This window comes from Eptatretus burgeri, chromosome 8 (genome assembly GCF_056783735.1).
Source record: "Eptatretus burgeri isolate ZD-2024b chromosome 8, Ebu_testis_v1, whole genome shotgun sequence".
Lineage (NCBI taxonomy): Eukaryota > Metazoa > Chordata > Myxini > Myxiniformes > Myxinidae > Eptatretus > Eptatretus burgeri.
In genome coordinates this window covers 25754223-25780511 of record NC_140968.1, presented here as the reverse complement: position 1 = coordinate 25780511, position 26289 = coordinate 25754223, and the positions used below count along the sequence as shown (strand labels likewise).

The following is a 26289-nucleotide window of genomic DNA, read 5'->3' as shown; positions in this document are numbered from 1 at the left end:
AATGACATTGACAAGGCCCGGAAGAAACTCTTCGCGAAGAAGAACAACGTGCAGCTGATCCCGCCAACCAAGGCAGCTCTGGAGGAGCATGTGAAAAGGGCGGCCCACCAAGGAGGCCATGTGTGGGGTCAAACACTGCTACCAACGCCAGAGCTGCCTCCTCCATCCAGCTGGGGCTGGGTCAAGAATGACGAGGGGGTGTACGAGCCACACTGGATGAAGCTACCCAAAGCAGCCCACACCTGCTATGAGCTAGTATTGTGCAAGTGCAAGAAGAGCTGTCTGAAGCGTTGCAAGTGCAAAAAGGCCGCACTTGAATGCACAGCTTTGTGTGTGTGTGTGTGTGTGTGTGTGTGTGTGTGTGTGTGTGTGTGTGTGTGTGTGTGTGTGTGTGTGTGTGTGTGTGTGTGTGTGTGTGTGTGTGTGTGTGTGTGTGTGTGTGTGTGTGTGTGTGTGTGTGTGTGTGTGAGGGAGAGTGCTCACAAAATTGAGAGAATATTAACAGAGCAGACTGTGTCACTGATTCAGAACATTTAAATCAGACATCTCTCGACCAATTTCTATGAATGAGATGTCGGTATTCATATGAATGAGACGCAGCCCATGATTTGTTTGCAACCACGCTCAACAACCACTGACTTTACATAAGCGATGTTGGTATTCATATCAATCAGACACAGCCCGCGATTTGTTTGCCACCATTCTCCACAACCACTGACTTTACATAAGCGATGTTGGTATTCATATCAATCAGACGCAGCCCTTGATTCGTTTGCCACCATTCTCAACAACCAATTTCTATGAGTGAGATAGTCGTCCGGTACAACAAATAATTAGCAGCCATCTTGCAAAATGGCGGCTATCTTTAAACTTGAGGTGGCTCCAGGTTATGTTTTTCTTAATTCAGCTTTTAATAAATGTTCAAACCAATGTTAGAGTGATATTATAGTAACCGCTAGCGGCCATTTTGGAAAATGGCTGCCACAGCCATCAGCGGCTGAATTTGAGATGGCCCAATATCCAAATCTGTTCATAATATGTTAGGCTACTAGTGTGCCAAATTTGGTGCTTTCCTCACAAAATGCACAATTGTTATGCTAAGTTGCCGCACTATGAGGGGAACAGAGACTGAGGAGTTTGTGAGGATAATCATCTCTGAGGTGAGGAGGTCGTCCTGCCTGCCAGCCTTGCCTGCCCAGACCTATCTTCATCCTTTGCCTGTGCGTCCTGCTTCTGGACATTGTCATTCCTGCCCTGCCTCGTCCCTGGAGCCTGCCGTGTGCCATCACCACCTGTTCATCTCCCCATCGTCTTCTCGCCTCATCACCACCTGCTCATCCCCGCTGCCACAAAGCTTTGTCCCCCTTCCCGTCTGTGACTGAGTCCGGAGTGTGGCGCCTAATTCTTCAGATTTATTTTATCAATTTGTAAATAATTATTTATTATCGAAACTGTATTTCCTTTTCTTCCCCACCACAACCGCCGTAGTCTCCTCCGTCGTGATTAAATCCTCCCTGGTTCTTTTTATTGTTGCGGTTCTGGAAATGAACCCATTGGGTTCAAAAACTTAAGGTTTCTCACGTCTTTCCTCATGACCCGCGTGCGCGCAGTCCGCCATTAATTGGGAACGCCTCCTCAGCTGAGCCACTCGGGACATCGCGGGACTTTGACCTCCCGCCACGATGAGCTCGACGTCAGTCGAGCCGTCGATGCCGCAATACTTTTGCAGGCCACTGCATGCATGATATAATTAGAATTACAAGTCACTGTATCTATAAAATACGTACTATTAAACCACACAATAAGTCTGGGTGAGGGTATGCAATCTTTGCTTGCTCATTCTCGTTATGACTTGTAATACCGGCTTCTACATACAATACACACTTACATGGAGAGAATTGGGGTGCTTCCCCACCCACACCTTGACCCCAATGATCTTATTCTTTTTTTTCTTTTTTTACCCCCTCAAACCACCCCAGGCACACCCCAAGTGCAACCACTGGTTTTCAACTCATTCTGTCCAGAGGTTCAGGAATGCATACAAGACAAACAAACAACACACAAACAAACTGCTACTTCTTGAATTATATATACTGTAGTACAAGCAGTTTATCCACAAGAGATGATTATGGAAAAAGTTAATGAACAAACCCATATTTGTTGCATTCAGAAATGTTAAATCTGCTCATCCCAAAGCTGTCAGGATGGCCGAGGCGAGAAGTACGCACACTTGTCTTTAATCTGTCTAGCCTGTGTTCTGAATTTCTGAGCCAGCTATAAACTGTCATTCCGGTGTTTCACAGGCAGGGTGGTTCATCAATGTGTGTGCTGTCCCTCAGATGGATGTTAAACAGGTGTCCCATCCACCAGCATTGGTTCGTGGAAGTTAAGTATCTCAAGGTGTCCTTCTCGAAGAGTAAGCGAGCTATCGCCGGCACCATGAACAAATTACAATTTCCTTTCCGAACCTTCAGGGGTCACTACATCAACGGAATAGCCGTGCCCTGAGCAACGATGCAAACCAGCAGCCAGAGGGCACACACAAAATTAATAAATCCATAAGCATTATCCACAACAGAAAATTAACTTCAAAATGAGAACGCTTTTTAATGGTCCGGTCGTTTTTGTGTCCAGCGATACGTTGCAATGGCATATTCCAAACAAATCATGTCGATAATTGCGTACGTCTCAGAAGCCATCTCTGAAAGTGCAGAAGTGTTGTCGGAATGAAAATGCATTGTGCAAGTCACTTTGCACCATTGACTTCAGTACGTGCTTTAGTTTATATCTGTTTGACTCTGACCTACTTTGTATTAGGCCCTGACCATGTTTCTTGCCCATCACGGGAGTTCACGCGGTTCAAGATGGTGCGATGCCGAACGCAGACATTTGAGAACTTTAAACTCAGTATGACTGTGGATGATATTCTATTTCCCTCTATTACTTTTCCCCAGTCCTTTATTTTTTACCAGTTTTCCTTCTTTGAGCTATCAATCAGTGCACGGTACCTACCATTGAGAATTTCAGATGAGGCATGTGCGATATATTATTTCCTTCAATTCAATCATTCAGCAGTTCATTAATTTTCCATTGAAGATTCAAAAAAAGTGCTCCTGACTTCAGTGAGCCTAAGAGCCGTTACATATTTGTAGATTTGTACTTGGAATCCAGGTCATTGATGAGGAAGTTGTTGGGAGACGAACATTAAAAATACAAAGACAATCATGAACATGAAAAGGCCACTTAGCCACCACACCCAAAATTATACTGTAAGCTTATTTGGTCAACAAATAGACTTGAAATCAGCTGCTCTGTCCAGGGAAGCAAAACTATAGCCATTACACCAGGTGATCCAAGTAGGTTTTGACAACAAGATGATTTGCTGGGATAGAATATGCCAAGGTAATGACCAGCTGATAGCAGAATTCAAGCAAAGGACTGAAGAAATCAACAGGTCTGTACACCTGTGCCACACCTCGTATGAAATTTAAACTCTTCTTGGCGTGTTGAATAAAGTAGCCCCCAAAAAAAAAAAATCAAGACTATTGTACACGAAGGTGGTAAAAACCACACAAAGGCTGTTAAAAAATAAATGCACAAATACCGATGAAGCCAAAAAGCAAATCAACCGGAGTAGGGGTGATGGTAGGTATACTACATACATAGATCCTTTAGGGTGAGTCAGGAAGGCAGCAGCTAATAGCATAGCTCAATCAAAAAGAGCGTTCCAATTAGCAGCAGCAACTCCATGCAGGCCTCCGGGGACAGGGAGCCACCACTGACCGTGAGGCCTGCCGGACCCTACTGTGAGGGAAGACAGAAACAAAATGAAGCAAAGAGATGGAGAGTAAAAAAACTCTTATTACGAGGAAGGCTAGGAGAGGGGGAAAATGAGGGGGGAAATGAGGGCATAAGAAGGGGTTTTGCAAGAGTAATGAGGGAGACGGGTGGTCATCTAACAGGAGGAATGAATGAGATGAGATGCAATATATAGCAGTGAAGTCAATTGTGGGAAAATATTGCAGTTAAAACAGATAAAGAGTGCTGAAAAAGCTCGAGGGCAACTGAGGAAATGGATAAAAGATGTGAGGAAGTGTAAGGAAAGGAAAATAAAAGAAAAACAAGAAAAAGAGCAATCAGAGATCGCAGACCCTCGGCCAGACTGCTTTTGTGTGGTGTATTTTGTGTGGTGTTTGTGTACTGGTGTGTAGCGTAATGAATAAGAGGCATAACTAGAACAGCCACTTTATAACTGCTTGCAGTGATGTCCGGGTTCCAAGACGTCCCGCTTTGATGCAACCCCACTTTGATCGGACACCTAACCCCGACTCATGACGTTTTTTTTTTTACTATTCATGATTCAATTGAATTTAGAATGGGATTCAAATAAAATTCAATTCAAATCAAATGGAAGACCAAATAGGTACAGTATTGCATTGGAGTAATCAGAAGGAACCCGAACAAGAAAAAAAAATCAAAGATGAAGTCAACAGGAGGAGCATGGAGATGATTCGCATTTCAGCTGCTGCTCCTCTACCATCAAACCCGTCCAGGCAAAAGCCAAGTGAGCCTTATTCAAAAAATAAATAAATTATAAAAAGGAACCCATGTCAAAAAATTAAATAATTATGGCTGCCAGATCATGCATCTGATCAAGTTAAAATTTAATACGTATAATTCCTCATCTCTACGAGATCATAAATGTGACGATTGATTCAAATCAATCACATTGATTGATTAAGAGGTTCGAGAGAAAACATTATTAAATATTTTCTTCAATCCAATATAGCTACCAAATCATGTGACCTATCAATTATTCCTAAACACACTTGTACACCCCATGGCTTGGGGAACACTTGTGTGAAGTTTCCCCTAGATTTGTCCAGCCGTTCTGGAGAAGAAGATTTTTTTTATAGGTTTGAGGGTAAATCCAATATGGCTGCCGAACCATGTGACCAATGACATCATGTGTGTGAACTTTTTGTTCCTCATGGACAGGCAGTCATATTATATGTGTAAAGTTTCGCCTCGATCTGTTCAGCCACTTCAGAGAAGAAGATTTTTGAAAGTTTAAAAAAAACATAATATGATTGCCGAATCATGTGACCAATTATGTCATGAAATTTTTTTCTGTGGACCATTTTATCCATAGATGACCCTCAAAATTTTTCATACTGATCGGATGTGGCGTTCTACATATGCAATTATGACGTCATAGTGAGGGCACCTATGCTGTCATTTAAAAAAAAAATCACACTCATTCTCCATGAGGAGTACTTGCTATGTGCCAAGTTTCAGTTTTTTCCTTGGTGCAGTTTCAGAGATACAGAGGGCCAAAGTTTTTCCATTTTTCCAATGGAAAAACCACGTGACCGATGATGTCATAATTATCATGAGAACATTCTACATGAGTAGCCGCACCAATGGTGAAAATTTTGTCTCAATCCGACAAGCGGTTGTGGAGAAAAACACAAAAGTTCAGTATGGACAAACAAACAAAGAAACAGACAGACAAACAGAAAAAACAAACGGACACGAATGCAACACCCTCTCCTGCGGCGAGGGTAACAAGTCAAAGTAGAAGTGCACTCAGTAGAGTGTATACCTCCGCCACGTAATGCCTGATCCACGAGAACATATGGGTCCCAATACATTTTTGAAATATCATGCTATACAGTACTATATCTGTTTTAGCCCCGTCTCTCAATGGGGAAGAATCACTTAAAAAATTAAATAATTCTCATATCAAGATCCAGATTCTGATCTTCACCAAAACCGAATCAATTCGTCCTTGTCACACACCAAACCTGACCACCAAGTTTAGTCCAAATGCATCGACAACTTTTTGAGATATCGTGCCATACTGTATATCATTTTAGCCCTATCAATGGTGAAAAATCACTTTTAAAACTCTACTAGTCTGAACCGGATCGGGATCTTCACCAAAATGTAATCACTTCGTCATTGTCACACACCGAACCTGTCCACAACTTTTTGAGATATCCTGCACACAAACAAACAAATAGACAGACAGAAAGGGGGTGAAAACATAACCTGCTTCCACCTTTGGTAGCAGAGGTAAACATGATTTGCAAAACAATCGGAGCAAGTCACCCAGATGTGATATGAAATTAAGACCTTGAAACACCACCCCAAAAAGTCTCCATGTTTCAATCCCAGAGCATAGCTAAGTTGACAAACATCTTTCATGACCAACTGATAAGTCAATTGAAGCATGAAGAGGAACTGCGTCACGGATATGAATTATAAATTCAAAATCATTGGATGAATAAGATAGATAACTCAGAGGTAACGTATCCAAGCTGAAGTTGTCTTGTGTGGGTTTGATTCCTAAATGGAATACAATCTTAAGATACAATACCACATCATGCACTAATTGTGGTCATGCTGATCCTATGTAGAAAGTCTGGATGTAACCGGCCCAGAACTGTCGGAGTAGTAGCACTAAACACACACACACACGCACACGCACACGCACACGCACACGCACACGCACACATATACACACGCACACACACACACACACACACACACACACACACACACACACACACACACACACAATTATTGTAAGGATTTAACCGACTTGGTCTTGGTCGCAAGTAACGATTTGCGGTATGCTGTCCTGATGAGCCCAAATCTCCTTCCTGAGAGTTTGCTTCTGTATCTATCTTGTCCACCACGCCTAAATCTGTCCAAGTCTCCCTCTATTTTGTCCCTCAACCCTGCCATTGGTGTTTTCCCCTTCTCTTTCTGCCATTCCTTTCGTTCTGCTGTATCCTGACCAATTCTGTGTTCGAGCTCTTCCATAAATACAAATACATATACATATACACACGTTTACACAATGCCCATTAACTTCCTCCTCAACCCATAACCCTTCCTCACACATTACCTTCCTTACCTTCTGACTAAAGACCACTCTCACAATACCCTGTTTCCCTTTCCATATTGCACTTATCCGAGTCACAAGGTTGGTCATGTGCAAATCGAAAAGGTGTCTGACAATGGGTTCAGTCCAAGAAGGGGTGAAATGATTTTTTTTCTTTAACACAATACAGTATGTATAAAGAATTATAAACAGCAGTGAGTACTGCATCCTAACCACAGTGCTTCACATCGGGAATTTGAATCACACTATCCTATCTAGATAGAGATTGCGAATGTTAAATAATACACGTTTTGAAAAAAAACAGGCCATTGTGTGCCGGTACCCTGGCCAAATTCCATGTTTTTTTTTGCTAGATATTAGCATCACATGTAGTCGGTGGTAGCGGTAGGATTGATTGTTTGTAAGCCATAATAGGACAACGAGCTATATCATAATTACCGAGCAATTTTCTCTATCTTCATACTCCAACACTCTTCTTACCCACTTATGCACCTTCCATTTTTTTCTGCACGACTACCTACCTACCCTCTCTTCTTCGATTTTGAACACACCACCACACTGCTCTTCTTTCACCTCACTTCTCTTCCATCCTCTCCTTCCTCGTGTTGCACTTGAAAATTAAAACTGAAATAAACATCCAACGCATTCCCTTCCCCGTTTCCTCTCCACAAATTACCTTCCTTCCCATCCCTTCATCCCCACCCTTCCTCCATTTTACTCCTTTTGTCCCCACTCCCTTTGCTCGACTCACTTACCTCCCTCCCCCTACCCTCTCCATTCCGCCTCTCTATTTACCCCTAAGGGTCCTTCAATATGTTAACGGCAAAAACTCCGCAGGCAAGCGTGAGCCTATTCATAACACTGAAAGGTGCGAGAGATTACGTGCCAGGGGCACGAACTGCGCCCATGCCGGGCAGCACGCGGCGGCTCGGCACAAAGCAACCACTGGATGCCTTTCACGAGAAGCACAGAGTCAGGACGGAGTGAATGGCAGTGTGGTGGCCCCACCGACAAGCACACTGAGGATCATTTACGGTAAGGCACGTGGAGGTCATGGCCAAACAGAGCGAATTATGCAAGTAAGTCTTAACAGAGAGGCAAATGGACCACATAGATGGGACAAAATTACATGCAAGAATCATTTAGGTCAGCTAGGTATGTTCTAAATCATCATGTTAAACAACGAAAAACATTCTAAAGACGACTACTACTCATAATATAAGAACAGTAGATGAAAAGTAAGCGTTTGCTTGAGCTTGGTGTTGTACTTGGAATCAGCAGAATCAATAAGGAGCACTGACTTTAAGAAAAAAATAATAAAAAGCTATTATCTGTGGGTCTGTCAAGACCGAGTTTCAGCGACAAAGAGGGAATGCAGTTAGTTAGAATGGAGCAAAACTCGGGACCCCAGAAACTCACCTCTTTTGCTTTTCGTTTCAACCGGGCCTGGTCTTCTTGCAAGGAGCGACTCTAAGGGTAGGATGAGAATTGACGAGGGGAAAAAAAAATGCAATGACAAATTAATAGGAAATCTGCACGATAACAAATCTTCATGGTGCTCATAGCGATTAAAACCGAAAACCTTAAAAAAAATAGAAGAGACACAACAAGCAAGAGACGTTCAAAGGATGGTCCGTATGACCGCTCAGGCTCGCAGAATTTCAACATGCGGAAAACCGAACCACCTGACACAATTCACGACACGATTCTCCTGAATTACGAGACCTATTTTAGTGTGATCAGTCATTGCACAATGGATAAATTACCTTCAATTGCCTCTTTTCTCCACATCTCACTTTCTCGTATTTCATGGTATTCCCCTTTTTCCAACAAGTGCATCAATGTTACCATTGTAGTGCTCGTTCAGCCTGATGTTGGCTTAGTGGTTAGGGTGGCGGCTTGGGGATCCTAGGGTCCTGTGTTCAAGCCCCGTTGGCTGCTGAATTAATACACCAGGAGGTTGACTCAGCCTGTCATCCTTCCGAGGTCAGCAAAATGAGTGTCAGTGCACTGGTAAAGGGGACACTGCATCAGCGGCATAGCCGCGTCCCAACCAATGATGCAACCAGCAGCCACAGGCTACACTCGATGGAGCGAGAGTGCTCGTCCAACAATGATCTTCAGGATTTATTTTTTTTCCCCACAAAAACAAGATCATTTGGAGCTCATATGATGATATTTTAAGAAGGCCTTGAATGCAAAATGGTAATTAAAACAGAGCTCCCTATTTGTTACGTCAGCACGATGTTCATTTATCTCATCGTTAACTGGACGGCACATTTTCATCGGTGAAAATACATTATAATTGAAATAAACAATTCACAGGTGAAGATGCAATAGTAACAACGAAGCCACGAGCAGGAAATGTTCAAAGGAAGATGAAAAGTTGAAACAAATGGAATCATGGAGGGGAGGCGAGCGGGGAATGGGGGATGCAATTAGGGTTCTGCAGATCCCTTTGGATTCATGGTGCAAAAAAACAAAAATTATAAATATATATATATATATATATATATATATATATATATATATATATGTGTGTGTAACAAAGCCCTTCTTCCTTTAAGCACTGCCGATGGAGGCAGCTTTCTTATCTGGCGGTCTTTCATTAAGTCTGTTGTCTGTTACACAATCGCAATGAATTACAGCCGGCAGCAAGATTCAGCCACAGTCGATTAAAAAGTAAGGAAGGAGCCGCGGGCATGGAATACGGAGTGAAAATATAATCCACCTTTCGACCGAAGCCACGGTGCGGCACAAGTGCATTTAAATTGGTGGCCAAATACGCAAGAGAGGGCCGAGAACGGGAGGGTCACTGGTTGTCACATTATGACCCCCTAGGCTGTTGGCAAGAAAAAAAAAATTAGTCCCGTACAAAAAGCCTCCGTTGGAAATAGGGTTGGGAATGAGAGAAAGAAAAACTGATGGACGAGAGAATAGCATCAAAACAGGCATAAAAGTGTGAAGGTAAATGGGGGTAAAGGTAATTATAACGGAAAGGTAGCACGGCTTTCATGCAGATTTTAAGAGAAAGGTGAAGAAGGACAGGACTCGAGTTTGGCGATCTTTCAATTGTAAACAGATATTTTAAGTCGTACTTCAAAGCAAACCGAGAAAGATTAATCAGAACAGACTGGCTCCACAGTCAGCTACTTTGATGGTACATACAGGTATTACCTTTAGCAAGGAATATACTGTATTGGCAAACTGCTTTTTTAGGTTCTTAAACCCAGTGTGCTGGTGAAGTAACTACAGGATAAGAACAAGATGGAACATTTAATGTAGAGGCATGTGGATTATGTTTAAAAGTAAAAATTTATAACCCCATTTCATTGCTGCACAAAACTGTGTGCGTGTGACGTCATTATTTAAACACTTTCGACCAGTTTCTCAACCTTTTTTGTCCCACGCCCCACTTTGATTTTCAAAAAAATCGTACGCCCCACCATGATTGGAGACACTACAGTATATACTACATATGTATTCAAAAAGCTTTATTATAACTTTATTGCAAATTTTATTCAATTGCTACTCACTTCAATGGGAGCCCTTCCCTTGACGCTGGCTGCAGATTTGTTTGATTCGAGGAACCAATTTTGTCAGTTTCAGCCTTAAATCACCACATTTCGTGATTTCCAGTCGATTTCTCTTAGCTTGCACAAATCGGTAACAACACTAAATCCACATTCGACTAAATAAGATGATGGAAAATTTATCAATACTTCCTTTGCCAAAGTAGTCTGGTTTGGGTATTTCTTTTCGCTCTCCTCAGACAGCCACATCATGGTTCCTTTGATCTTGAAAAGAGTTTTGAATCCTCATGCCCCACCAAAATATTGCCACGCTCCACCTTGAGAAACACTGCTTTAGAATTAACGATATCGATTACAGTCGATCGAGGTGGGGACAACCACCCTCAGGAACGGGTATGGCTAACTTGGATATGATCCACATTCAAAGTACAAAATCGACATTGGGTTAAATTCGACAAAAATTACGTGGGTAAATTAGACAACGTTTTCAAAGTATGTCTGAGGGAAGCCGGACAGGCTAGTAGAATCCGTAGGCCTTGCGGGGTGCAGCTCACGATGAATTACAGCGAGCTTGAATGTGATGAAAGCTGTCTGGGTCTACTTCAAGGTTCGAGAGAAATGTTGTGAATGCTGCACAACATCCTTGCATTCTTCAATGATAGAATTAAATTACAAAACTTTGATCCAATTTCATTACTGGACGAAAACAACAACAACAACCGGAAATAGGTTTTACCTACAGGATGACAACCTGGGTGCAATATATAGATGACAGTAGATCTGAGAATGAACGTGATCTATGTTGAAGTAAATCTACGAGCGGACACACTCACACTCACCCACTGGCAGACCCATTCAAACAGCGTCTCCCCTTAGGGAGAGGTTAGCAAAGATAAATAGCCTCGAGTGGGCTGATGGTCAGAATGAACGATATATCCTCTGCTGAATCCAAAATCTGGGAAACGTCATTGACGTTAGACTGGAGTAAATTTTGGGGAACCCATCTGGGAACCCCTCGATCCTAAATAGAGAGATTTAAGACCGAGCGATCCTGCGTACCATCAAGTAGAAGGGTTGTATCGGGTTTCAGAGCAATCAGTTGGTAAATAAGGGACGAGTATGGATCCGAAGTTTTAGGAGGTAACCCCTCCTGTGAGCCCCCGTGATCAGAAATCTAGAAAAATTGAAGCCCGGGCTATTGTGCGGGCTACTGTCTTGTATTCATCTGTCAAGTTTCAGAACAATCAGCCACGTGATAAGGGAGGAGTAGCAAAAATCGCAAAAAGGTTAACAGATGATCGGACGGACAGACATCCAGACATCACGACCCATTTTACAAGTTCATCTCTTCAAGAATCGAGATGAGATGACCTAAAATTGCTCAAGGAAGATGAAATCTTAAAACGAAGAGAGCAACATAATTCATTCTCTCATGGATTGATGGCATATGTGTGTATGTATGTACGCATGTATATACGGATGTACGTACGCACGTACAGTCATGGCCAAAAATATTGGTACCTTGCACTTTTTTCAAATAATGCAAAATTTCTTCCAGAAAAATTGTTGAAATTAGAAAATCTTTTGGTATCCACAAATGTATTTCTTTGGTTTGCAGTGGAACAAAACAAAAAAAAGCTGAAAAAAACTTAGTAAATCTTAACTTATTCCAAACAGAAATCCTAAAATGGCCCGGACAATGTTATCGGCACCTTTTAGACGTTGTTAGAAATAACTAGATTTCAAGCAGGTGATTCTCCTTTACTTTGGAATTGAACTCACCTGTGGTGAGTTGCAGGTGCCTGCATTATAAAAATCACTCATTCAACCAGTTTGAAGAGAGAAAAGGAGTCATTCTGCTGTTTTGCGTCACTGTGTGCACCACAATGAGCGTGGAGAAAAGAAAGACAACCAGAGAACTGTCCGAGGTCAGACACAAGATTGTAGCCAAGCATGGACAATCTCAAGCAGACAAGTCCATCTCCAGAAACCTTGATGTTCCTGTGTCCACCGTACACACTGTTATCAGAAAGTTTAAGGCCCATGGCACTGTAGCTAACATCCCTGGATGTGGCCGCAAGAGAAAACTTGATCAAAGATTGCAGCGAAGGAGTGTTTGAATAGTGGAGAAAGGACCTCAATCAACTGCCAAACAGATTCAAGCTGACCTTCAGACACAAAGTACGACAGTTTAAACTCACACCATCTGTCGCCAACAAAATGAAAGGGGTTCTGAAAGAGAGACAAATAAGAAAGCCCGACTGGAGTTTGTCAAAACACACCTGAACAAGCCAAAATTCTTCTGGGAGAATGTCCTATGGACAGATGAAACCAAATTAGAGCTTTTGGTAAAGCACATAATCTCCATGTTTACAGAAAACAAAATGAAGCATTCAAAGAAAAGAACACCTTCCCTACAGTCAAACATGGAGGTGCTTCAGTGATGTTTTGGGGTTTCTGTGCTGCCTCTAATACTGGGTTCCTTGAACGTGTGCACGGCATAATGAAATCAGGAGATTACCAAGGCATTTTGAAACGTAATGTTCAACCAAATATCAGAAAGCTGGGTCTCCGTCGAAGGTCATGGGTCTTACAGCAGGACAATGACCCAAAACACACTTCAAAAAGCACCCAGGAATGGTTCAACACAAAACGCTGGACTGTTCTGAAGTGACCAGCAATGAGTCAAGATCTAAATCCTATTGAACACTTGTGGGGAGATCTGAAAACAGCAGTTTGGAGAAGGCACCCTTCAAATCTGGGAGAACTGGAGCAGTTTGTACAAGAAGAATGGGCCCCACTGCCAGTGGAGAGGTGCAGGAAGCCCATTCATGGCTCGAGGAAGTGCTTGACTGCAGTTATTTTGTCCAAAGGTTGTGCTACCAAATACTAAGTGGAGGGTGTCAATAAGTTTGTAAATGCCATTTATTTTTATTATATTATTTTATTATATTATTTAAAAAGATATTTTAAGTTCTGAATAAAAATCAAAGGTTCTGTAATATTAACAGTGAAATAAATAATTGTGGAGACCAAATACTTTTGTCAATTTAAACTTATTTTTGGAGAAAATTTGAGTTATTTGAAAAAAGTGCAAGGGTGCCAATATTTTTGGCCACGACTGTTGGTACAGTATGTATGTATGTACGTATGTATGTCGCTGAAACTCCAGGAATTGCAATTTTCATGAATTAAAATGAGTACAGTACATTCGTTTTTGGGGGAAACTTAAGCAAGAATTCAATTGTAGAGATATATGTGCACACAAAATAATTTAATTTGAAACCAATTGAAGAATGAAACCATCACAGAACATGGTTAAATGATCTGAAAGAGAATGTTTATGGTATTTACAGGGCCCTCCTGTCTAATTTTCTCCGACGACCAGTCATGATTGAGAGGCACTCGGGAACAAAAGAAGAACGAAAGGATGACATATTGATACTTGACTATATGCTCCCAAATGTAGATCACGCGGACTGGATATACATTGCTGTCACTGTATATCGTGGAGAATGGAATGATTATTATGAACCTGACTTTCCATGAATAAATTAAACAGAACAGAACAGTACTGTACTTAAGTGTTTATACTGCTCGTCATAGATGAGCACTTCGGCTAGTATTGTGAAATAAGGCAGGTAAACCAAGCAGCAATGTATATTTAATAATTGATGCCGAATAAATCAAAGAATACTCAAGCAAATCTAATGACACCAAACGAGAACAACGAGAGCAAAGATGCTCAAAATAAACAGCAATGTTTTCGTAAAAATTAGAGTAAAAGTCCCACGAGAATCAGACGATGATACACAAGTTGTTCAAAATGGAAAACGTGCTACACGTCTGTCAAATACATCTGACCTGATATTAAAAAAGGTGTTCTCATATTCTCTGAACATTTCCTCGGTGACTCGAAAGCATGTAGGTGTAGCAGCACGTTTGACCCTTTCAAACACTTGTGATAATACTTTGCAGATTCCCTCTGTGGGAGTTGCATTTCTCTGCCGTAAACGCCGATACCATCTGTGCAAGATATCGTTTCTTTATCCGGCGTTTTGCAATGGCCGTGCGACATTCGTCGGTCCAGCCACCGGCCGTGCACGAACTCGTACTTGTGAGTAACGTGAAAGGCACCTTGATGATGTAGTTTATTCAAAGTCTATTCGAAGTTTGACAGTGTGCAAGAATATGCACACACTATATTATTGCTCCCACCTCATTAGTAGAAAACTTGTGTGTTCAAGTGAAACTAAACTCAAGCTTGAGAAAACTAAGACTGACGACATCTGCTCCTTACAAAACCAATTTGCATCTCCTTCAAAATATTGTACCATTAAGCAGCCATTGTAAATTGAGTAGATTTCTCCATGGAGACAGCTATGTCTTTCCCACATATGACGAGTCTTGCTGGTGGAGCTTTCGTGTGGATAAGCATCGGAGAACAGGTCGAGCAATGGATGAAATTGACAGGACGTTGATCGAGGTATGCTGACCGCGATGGAAAGCAAGGAGAAGTTAGTGCTTCGGAACTTAAGCTTGCTCTTTTGGTCCAACGAAGGGCTAATGCCTAAAACGTCAGATTCTCGTTGTTTCCCTTGGCAGTTTGCATCCCTAGATCAACGTCCTGTCAAATCCATCCATCCATCCATCCATCCGTGTCTTATCCATGACTTGCTGAAATGCACAAGTAATGTCACATGATTCACATGCATATAAAATGTGCTTAAACTCAACAAAAAAAGACAAGATCATAGAAATTAGAAGTAAAGTTGTATTTTTGCAACTTAATTGTGGATCATTTCATATCAACATATGCGAAAACTACCACAATCATTACATCGAGCATTTTTTTTTGGTTGTACACTAGGACGGGGTTTGTACAAGAGATAGAACATTGGATAGAGGGACACATAAGAACAAGAACAGCTTGAACATAGTGGAAAGCAGGGAAACACACCAAGAGCAGGGAAGAGGGACATAAGAGGGGGAAACTTGGAGGAAGCATGGGAGTGGGGGAGGAGAAGCATGAGAGGGGAGGTCAGGTCAGGTCAGATATGGGAGCATGCGTCGGAGCAACCAAGGAGGACACCGGGAGAAAGCGATGAAAGAACGGGAAGAGAAAGCCAGGGATGAAACGACAATGGAACCAAAAATGCAAAAGAGGGTAGAGGGAGGAAGGAAGGGGGTGTGTGTGAGAGAGGGACAATAACCTGGACAGGAATGGGTGGGCTAATGAAGATCACAAGTATGGATGATGTTGAGGAGGTGAACATGCATGTTTAAGTTTTTTAAATTTGAGTTGTTCAACATTAAGGAATGAAACCAATTAAATGAATGACCATTTGGCAATTGCTAATATTGATGTTTAGCAGGACTCTGGGGTGGGAACCCTTGTGAATTACATTTACCAGAAAGAAGACCATATGCAAATCCAGAAATGACAATCGAGTTAAGAAACAGTAGCAATTGAGAACCATTGAGCTAACATTTCAATGCAACAATCAAGGTGGAGGTGTACGGTGAATCCTATGCTAAAATAAACAATGCTCTGCTCGTGAGAAGGCTGAATACCTCATTTCTGTGTTTGCTTCAGAATATTGTGTCCCCCACAACCCCAAAACCTCACGCTCGGTACCCATCCTTCCCTGTCGTACCTAAGTTCTCCTGGAATCTGAGCCTTTTGCACCTGAGAAGGTGGATAAGGTTCTTTCAACCCTCAACTCTGACTCTGCTATTGGACCGGAGGGCATCACCTCACATGTCCTCAAAACCCGCTCTGCTGCTCTTGCATATCCTCGCTCTGCGTTTTTCACCCTGTCATTTGCACGAGGTCATCTTCCATGTGCTTCGAAATCCACCAACTTCACTGCACGACATAAAAAGGAGCAAAAACTGACCCCCTTAACTGCAGACCTATCAGCTTACTTCCAATCATCAGCAAAGTCATGAAATTCATCATCGCAGATGATATGAAATCCTCCTTTTCTCCAACAACCTCACCTCAGATCACAAATTTGGTTTCAGACCAGGTCACTCCACCTTGGACATGCTACTTCTACTCTCCCAACAATGGATGGAGGCCCTCTCCTCAATGTCACACATGAGATCTGGGCCATCTCTCTGGACATATCTCGTACTTTTGAGACAGTGTGGTATCCCGCATTGCTCTCTAAACTGTCTGCCGATGGCATTGAAGGTCATCTCCATACATGGCTTTCTGACTTCCTCTACTCTCGTAGTGTCCTGGGCCCAGTCCTCTGATCTCTCTGGAAAATCCTCTTTATCTATTTGCTGATGACTCCACCCTCTGCTGTGACATCCCACATCCTTCAGACAGGCAGGCTTGCAGCATCTTCCCCCTCTTAAGACCTTAAAAAAAATTAAAAGCTGGTCAAACACTTGGAATATGTCTTTCAATCCTGACAGATCTCACAGTCTCACTCTCTCTCCGAGAGGACCGTTTGGCAAACCCTCCTATCTACTTTCTTAATAATTCTCTTCAGGAAGTTCAGTCATTCAAACTCCAGGATCTCACTATCAACCATGATCTTTCTTGGGCAAACCACATTTCAAAGTCAGCCTCCAAAGCCAGCTGCTGACGGGGAATCCTCCATCGTACAAGGTCCTTCCTTGGCACACCTGAACTCCCATCCACATACAAGGCCTTCATCTGCAGCTTGATGGAGTACTGCCGTTTCCTCTGGGCTGGCTTCTCTGCCTCACGCCTTGCTCAGCTTGATGCCGTGGAAACCAAAGCCTTTCAGATCATTGGAATCTCGTGCAATGAAGCTGAGTCTATCACTTCACCATCACAGACAGATCGGTGGTCTCTCTGTCTTCTACACCTCCTTTCTAGTTTTGCACCCTTTGCTTTGCTCTTTCCGTGCTTTGTCCACCCCTCCCCCCTCCCAATGTTTCTGCAGGGCTCACACGGACCACCATCAACACCCTTCTGGTGAAACTACCCAAATCCAGGATCACTGCAAACCTGCACTCATTTGTTCCTCCTTTTCCCCACTTGTGGAATCAACTTCCACATCCTCTTCAATCTCATTCTTTCCTCCAGGTCAAGACAGCTGCTGTTCACTACCATCTCAGATTGTCCCCTATCCTAGACCTTTTTATTTTTATTCCAAAGATCTTTTATACCCTTGTTAACTACACCCAAATATTTCCTCCTTCCAATTTTCCAGTTTCCTTCCTTGGAGTTTTCTTCTCTATCCATTTTATCCACCCCATGCATGTATGTTTTGCATCCTGCTTTTGTCTATTACTTCCTGATCCGTTCACTGGACTAGCTCTTCCACAAACCTCGACTATGTATACTAAAAATTATTTTTTAGTGTGGAATAATGGAGAGTGAGCCAAATATATTATATAACTTGAGAGTGAGCCTAATATATTATATAACATGAAACTCCATGCAGTGGTCAAGACAATGAAAAAAAAAATGTTTTGGTATGGAATAATGGAGAGTGAGCCTAATCTATATATTACGAAAACTCTCATCATGTATGTATGAATGTATGTATGTATGTTCCCGAAATACAGCCAAAACGGTACAGGATAGCACAAACATTTTAGGGCCACCTCACTCACCATTCTCTTGCGGTGTGCAGCATCAAGTTTTGTTCTAATCAGGCAACGAAAAAATTATAAAAAAAATCAATTCCCAATTCAGTCAAGTACTCTTCGGGAGAATTAGATCAATGCAAACAACCTCAGCGGTATAGTTCGCTGGAGCTATCTTTTTCACTTTGTTTTTGTGTGTTTGAAATGATTTTTTTTTATCAACCGCTGTCACAATGGGAACCCAACGGGTTCACAGGTCGTCTAGTATATTATATAACTGGAGAGCTCATAGAACACGATACCCCTTGCAGTGTTCAAGAGTATGAAGGAGGGCCTTGCCGTTCGCAGAGGTTACATTCTTGAAACCTGTGAACCGCAAATCTGCAAACTTAAGGGGTAATAGGGAAAATATGGTAAAAGGGACTTCAACTTTAAAATTTGTCCAAACTGTACCTTTAACTAACATGTTTGTGCACTGTTTTTGTGTTATTTATTGTCATGAATAAAAGAGTTATTAACGTCATGTCAGGTATGGGAGCATGCGCTGGAGCAGCGCGTCGCTGCGTCCACTTTCTGCCGGAACTCCAGGGGCCTCCGTCTGGCTATCCCTCAGGCAGATACCTGGCCCATCCCCATCTCCTTGAGATGCTGATCAACCTGATGCAACCACGAGGGACATGATCGGCCCATTGGCCTCCTCCACTCATGAGGCTCCTTCGCTGAGAGAATCTGGTGAGCAGGATCAGCGTCAGGAAAAACGAGCCACATGTCCATACAGCCACAGCTGATGCTCACAGACTATGCAGGTAACAAATCTCATTTGAGTCTCTCTCAGCAACCGCTCGTTGGACACAAAGTCCGACCAGCGACAGCCAAGGATTCTCCAAAGAGACCTGGTACCAAAGGTATTAAGTCTCTGTCTCAGATCCCTGGTCAGAGTCCAAGTCTCACATCCATAAAGCAACACTGGAAGCACCAAGGACCTGAAGACTTGACAGGTACTGGCAGCACCACACCCCATGATCCAGTGAATCCATGACTCCCCAGGCCCGACCCAGACGTTACTTGACCTCTGGCTCACAGCCAGCAGAGACGTGACTATCAAGTTGGCCAAGGGAAGCGAATCTCTCCACGACCTCATCATCCTCACCACAAACAGGTACAGACAGGATAGCAGCATCCAAAATGTCATTGAAAGCCTGGATCTTAGTTTTGACCCAGGAAACCCGTCATCTCAGCAGCTCCAACTCCTCATTCAGCACCTCGAGGTCCCCCAAAAGGATATCTAGAGTCTCTCCAAAGATGACTGCATCATCTGCAAAATCAAGGTCAGAGATCTTGACATTCCCAAACGATGCATTGCAGCTTGATCTCTCCAACATCCTCCCCAGAATCCAGTCCATACAACCACTGAAAAGTGTGGGGGCCAGTACACACCCCCGCCAAACTCCAGTAACAACTGGAAATAAGTCAGAGATGGTATCACCACATCTCACAGCACTCTCAGTACAAGAGTGTAGTTCAGACATCAGATTGATCAGTTTTGGTGGCACCCCACGAAGACCGAGAATCCTCCAGAGGGCATCCCGATTCATTGAATCAAAAGCTTTACAGAGATCAACATAGGCTGCAAGCAGCTCCTGCCGAAACTCTCATCTGCGTTCAGTGAGGACCCGAAGTGCAAGGATACGGTCAATCGTTGACCTCTTTGGTGTAAAGCCTGACTGCTCTGGACGCTGGTGCTCAAGCAGATGGTGGCAAACCTTATTAATAATTATCCAAGCAAAGACCTTGCCTGGCACTGAGAGCAGCATCACCCCTCAGTACTTGTTGCAGTCCTGGTGACCTTTCCCTTTCCCTTTCCAGAAAGGGACAACAAGGCCCCTCTTCCAGGGAGTTGGGATGATGCCTGTGTTGCAGGCAGAGCACAGACTACATGCAATGACACGAGTACAGCATTTCCACCAGCCTTGAGAAGTTCAGTTATTAAGAACATAAAATAAGGTATTATTATTTTCTCTGCAGCCTGAAGCTGTTGGTTGCATCAATGCTGGAAGCGTGACAGTGCCGCTGATGCAGTGCCACATTTCCAGTAAGCTGGTACTCATTTTGCCGACCTCGGAAAGATGACAGGCTGAGTCAACCCACATGATGTTGTTTAACAGAAAAACAGGGGCTCAAACTCAGATCCTAAGATCTTAAGGCAGCCACCCTAACCGTTAAGCCAATACCAGGGTCATTTTCCTGTATTAAGAACATAAAATAAAGTTTATTTTCTTGAGTTAATAAGATCGTAAAACTTACCTTTGATCATAATGATAAACTTCATCCAATAACACGATGGCAATGATAAAGACGAGTTGATGGAGATGATGGTGATGTTGATGTTGATGTTGGAGGGTTTGAGGGGGGTAATTGTGTTAATGGCCCATGTTAATTAATTAAGGGAAAAAAATCCACAAACATTGTTTGCATTGGCATCGTATATAGCCATATCGGTGGCCTCCTCTTCACTCCATATGCACATTCCCACATGCCACGCGTACAGCACGGTTTTTGGAAATATGATGACAGCAATTTGTGTTATACAGCTCAATTTAAACAGGTTTAAAGGATTATAAATAAATGAATTCTGGGTTTTACCACCATTTTCTCCAGCAGCTATTACATCAACCTGTCCAACACCAACACCTCACAATAGTTCCTTGTGCTTGTTGTATGTGTCCATTATAACGTCCTTAAAAACTAAGTTTCCTGTTTGGACTGATTTTCAATTTTGTTTGATTGCCAGGCAAGCAGACAATAAATACATTATCTCACTCCTCTCTGTGCATGCACAATTGGGCCAAATTCAGAGCCAATATATGGCAGAATGGCAAACTTGTTATTCTATTTGTGTTCCAATTTATGTTCAAAATATAACGTCCCATTTATATAGGCTGTTTCTCGATCATAAACTGATGATCCTAAACTGACAAGTTGCACGGACGGACAGATGGACGGATGGACGGACGGACAGACATGAAACAATAGCTTTATCCCGCTTTTCGCTTTGTGTATGTGGGATCATAAAAACAATTTCATGCCTAAAGAATCATAGACTGACTACCTCTGGCAAACTCACAACAATACCACCTGCATGTAAATGATCACTTGCAGGAAAATGAGAGCAACCTTCAAGTATACACCTTCTCCCATTAATGGCATGACAGGTTCAAACATGAAATTCCAAAATACATCCCTTCTATCCACTCAACACATCCCCAAAAACTCAAGTGAGTGAAACAGATGAGCAAATCACTGTGCCAAGGTGATACAGGAAGGAGGATTCAAAAACGGGGTTGTGAAAAATAAAACTTGATGGAAGTAGAGCAACTTGGCATTTTCTCCACGAAGAGTTGGCTTTTTATTTGTACACAATGTCGAGGCTCTTATGAGAGCTAACACACATAACGTGCAAGATGGGTGGGAGAGGGAAGGACAAAACAGTGGGGAACAGAGACATTAAGAGATCTGTGGAAGGGAGAGGGATGGGGCGGGGAACACGGGGTAAACAAGATGGACACGATAGGGACTTTCAGGAAGGAAAGGAGGGAATTTGAAGGAGCTGGGTTTGGGGTGGATGAATGGGGTTAGAAAAGATCATGGTTTTGGATGGGAGAAGATAAGAGGTGGTGGTGAACAGCTGTTTTGAAGGCCTGGAGAGAAGAATGGGATTGAACAGAGTGAAGGAGTTTGTTCCAAAGGTGGGAAAAAATAGGAATAAAAGAGTGAAGGTGAGTAGTGATTCTTGATTTTGGTAGTTTTACCAGAAGGGGTTTGAGCGCCCTGCAGAAGTATGGGGGGGAGGGACATATCGCAGAGAGAGTGGGAGGGGGGCAAGACTGGAAAGGAGATGGGAGAAGAAAGAAAGACCACTGACCTGCCTGCAGTGAGAGAGTGAGAGGCCCAAAGACTCAGCCTCATCACAGGAGATACCAATGATCCTGAATGCCTTGGTTTCCACAGCGTGAAGCCGAGAAAGGTGGGAGGCAGGAGCACTCATCCAGAGGGGAGAGCAGTACTCATCAGGCTGTGGACGAAAGTTTTGTTTGTGGACAGGAGCTCAGGTGTGCCAAGGAAGGACTTTGCACGACGGAGGATGCCCAAACAGCGACTGGCTTTGGAGGCCAGCTTAGAAATGTGGCTTTCCCAGGAAAGATAATGGCAGATAGTGAGACCCAGAAGCTTGAATGAAAGGACTTCTTCAAGAGAATTGTTGAGAAAATAGATGGGGTGGAGGGTTCTAGAAGGTCCGTTCAGAGAGACATAGTGACAGTGTGAGATTTATCAGGGTTGAAAAACATGTTCCACGTGTTGGACCAGCTTGTGATTTTATCCAGATGTGCAGAAAGTGAAGAGGCTGCTGCTTGCTGACATGAGGGATGACAGACGGTACGGCAGAGGGTGGAGTCATCAGCAAAGAGATAAAGAGGATTTTCCAAAGAGTCAGATAGATCATTGATGAAAACCAGAAAAAGAACAGGGAACTACAGCCTTGAACATTGCCTTGAGGAACCACAGCCTGGACAGGAAGAGGGGATTAGAGAACTCCATTAAGGGCTACACATTGGTTGCGACAGGAGAGGAAGCCTGCGAGCCATGAGTGGAGATGGCCTTGGATACATAGGAAGAGAGTTTGGTGAGCAGGGCAGGGTGCCAGATCTATCGAAAGCACACAATATATCTGGGGATTTGGCTCTGATTTCATGTCTGGCATCGAGTACCTCCGTCCATTGTTGGGAGAGCAGAAGCAGCATATCCAGGGTAGAGTGACCTGGTCTGAAACCAAATTGATGATCAGAAATCAAGCCATTGGAGAAGAGGAAGGATTTAATGTCTGAAGCGATGATGGATTCCATGACCTTGCTGATGATTGGGAGAAAGCTGATTGGTCTGAAGTTGCAGGGATCTGTTTTTGCACCTTTTTAATGCAGGGCGTTAATGTTTGCTGATTTCCAAGCAGATGGCAGATGACCTTGAGCAAATGAGGGGGTGAATAGAACAGAGAGAGGGTAAGCAAGAACAGAAGAGCAGGATTTTAGGACACGTGGGCTGATGCAGTCTGAACAGGTTACAGAATCTGAGTTGAGGTTTGACAGCAAGCTCTCCACCTTGTCAGGAGAAAAGGACACAGAGTCCAGGAACAGCTGGGTGTGACTGGGTAAGGTGGGTACAGAAAGTGATTGGTTTGGGACACAATATTTAGAAGCAAACATGGAGTTTAGGCATTAAACCTTTTCACGTGTTGGCTTGAAGAACCTCACGAACAATTGTGTCAAAATAAACGTGGTAAATAACCACAAATTATCAATATAGTTAGGTACATAAAATCAACGCAAATCAAAAACGAGAGGGGGAGCACTCAGTAGAGTGCAAAACCTCCGCCGCCAATACTGCGAGGTCACTCAAGTGAACCTGATATCCTATTCATTCAATTTGACATCAACAGTGCTCACAGAGTTATAGTTTGCAACTTTCCCTTTTAACTTTTACATACTCAATTCATTCGTCATAACTAGATTCCTTGAGACAGAAATTGATTTTACGTGGGTATATCCACCTGAAGTTCCAAAATCAGCCGCAATTATAATTTTGGCATGTTTTTTGTTGGAAATCACTTATAACATGTAGAAATGCAAAAAAAAAAAAATCGAAATATTTGAAAAAAAAGTTGCAAATGTTTTTTTTCTCTAACAATTTTTTTTTGGGGGGGGGGTGGAAATCACTTAAAACATGTAGAAATGCAAAAAAAAAGAAATCGAATTTTTTTTCTCTAACATTTATTTTTTTTTTGGTTGGAAATCACTTAAAACATGTAGAAATGCAAAAACAAAAATTCAAATATTTTTTCAAAATGGCCACCATAGCGGCCATATTGGACTTTGGACCAAGTCCAAAATCTAATGGCATGATCCTTGGACCATACCTAATCCCCCCCCACCAAGTTTCGTCGAAATCCGTCGAGGAGTTTTTCCGTAATACTGTTCACAAACAAACAAACAAACAAACAGACAAACAAACAGACAGGGGTGAAAACAGTAACCTCCGTCCATCTTCGCTGGCGGAGGTTAATAAGAAGTCTTAAAGCTGTCGTGATAATGGACAATAAAAATAAAGCAAAACGATCAGATAGCATTCACAAAGTAAATAAATACATTGTATTCACACGCGAAGACCCCACCCGTCCTTATGGCGGGTTAATCCCCCAGAATTTGGACGCTGTACTTTTTTAGTATGACATGTAATACCACCTCTCCCCAACTGGGAATGTAAGCTATGATATACATATAAACAATACAGAGAATATGGGTTTGAACCCACGAGACGATGAATTTGTTTAGCCCCCCCCCTAAAACCCCCCCTTTCATCACCCGAGTACAACCAGCAGTTTTAATCTCATTCCATTAAGCAGTTTTGCAGTACATAAAAATCCAATAAGAAAACAAGCAGCGGTACATTCAAAGTACACCGCCACCGTGCCAAATAAATAAATAACAAGAAAACGGAGTGAAAACTGAGTACTCCCTTCCTTCAGCGCCCGGTGATGGCGTCATGCTTCGCCTGGATATGGAATTGGGAAGGAGCGGTGTACAACACACAGACATACTTCTTTAATTACATACAAGTATGAAGAAGAATTGATGAAGAACAACGGCAACAACCACTTCCTTCCCATCTTCCGATGGATGGGGCTGCAGAGGCAGTTTTTCCTTGGCTAAGGGGCACAATCCTAGACGAGTCCTCACTCTGACGCAGAATACTCGAATGGCTCATTCTTCCCAGTAAGCTGATCCTCATTTTGCCGACCTCAGAAATATGACAGTCTGAGTCAACCTACCTGGTGTTATTTCAATGACACTATGAGGGCTCAAACCCAGGACCTTAAGATTTTAAGTGAGCCACCTTAATCGTAAAGCCAACACCAGGCTTTTCGTATAATTATAGCAAAATGAAAGCAAACGTGCAAATGAGTGAAGCACATAAAATGATCATCAGTTATTTTATGCTATGTTAAATAATTAACAAAGTGCTTATGCCCTTTCTGTGCGGTTCGGATGAACAGTAAAATACACATTCAGATTGGTTTTCATTACCGACACCCAGAACATCAATCTCTACAGATGTGTCAAATTGTGTGATAGACAGGTCAGCTGGTCAGAAAGAACACAGATGTATTCAACACTTGTACAAAGCACCTATACAATGCAGTGTTTGCAGAATACATCGTTGAGCACACCAGACATCAGAATGGATGATACACTGGCAATCTGGAATGCAGACACTTTTGTCGATGTAATAATTGTTATCACAAGAAGACAAAATTAGACAAATAAATCCAACCCATTGATTTAATTAAATGGGATTATGGATGTAATCCACCAATCATGTGTGGTGCCTGTTCACTGGAAGGAAGTGGCACTGATCCAGTGCCCCGTGGATGCAATACGGACAGAACAGAGCGATAGACTTTTCCTTTGTCAAAGTTTCCTTGTACATTTTCCTCATAAAGTACAATGGCATCTCCTTTGGCGTTTCAATGTGCTCAACGGGTTGTGACCAAATATACTCAGCGGTGCGTGAGAGTTATAAAATATCTAGTCTTGAACTGGCATCAAGGATTTTACCTGTGAATGCGGCTGGGTTAACAGGTTATAATAATAATAATAATAATAATAATAATAATAATAATAATAATAATAATAATAAGCGTTCCCTTACTTCAACGCAGGAGGACATCAGGCCGATCAAGCCTGCATAATAGTTGCCAACTTAAGGTTGTGCACAGGTAGCAAACTTACCTTTCAGCCATCTAGTCATGGTTCATGTTGATGTTTATGTTGATGTTGACTTTCCCTCGGTTTGAGAGAATTATCTAACTCGGAGTCACTGTCTGCAGAGGACAATCATTTTCTGCTATATTTATTGCTGGTACTTGGAGATGTAATATGACTCCTTTCAAATTGTAGTTTTGGAACTATCATGCTTGTTTAACATCAGTAGCCCCAGTTGTCCTCACTGAAAGGCCAAAGTCTCAATGAAGCTGGCCACTCCGGCAGGATTCCCCCAGATATCGAGTAATGCTTGTTTATTACCTCCATTACTGTGCGTCACTCAGAATTTTAATAGCCCTCAAGGATAAATAACAAACTTGGCATTAAAGAATGTAGAGGAAATTTTCGAAGACGATGCATCAAATTCACAGATTACTAGAAGCACCCGCGTTGA

At 42.5% G+C, this 26289-nt stretch overlaps 1 protein-coding gene across 3 annotated transcripts in view; it reads right to left on the bottom strand.

Annotated features, from left to right (window-relative positions):
- LOC147021360 (uncharacterized) overlaps positions 1–26289 on the bottom strand; it is a 113115-nt gene that overhangs the window by 52104 nt on the left and 34722 nt on the right. For 2 of the 3 annotated variants that reach the window (XM_085891231.1, XM_085891230.1), the window contains exon 14: positions 8333–8383. In XM_085891231.1, coding sequence (XP_085747357.1) covers positions 8333–8383 — 51 coding nt within the window. Of the gene's footprint in view, positions 1–3693; positions 3805–8332; positions 8384–26289 lie in introns of those variants that run through there. The other variant, XM_085891233.1, reaches the window with a different exon arrangement.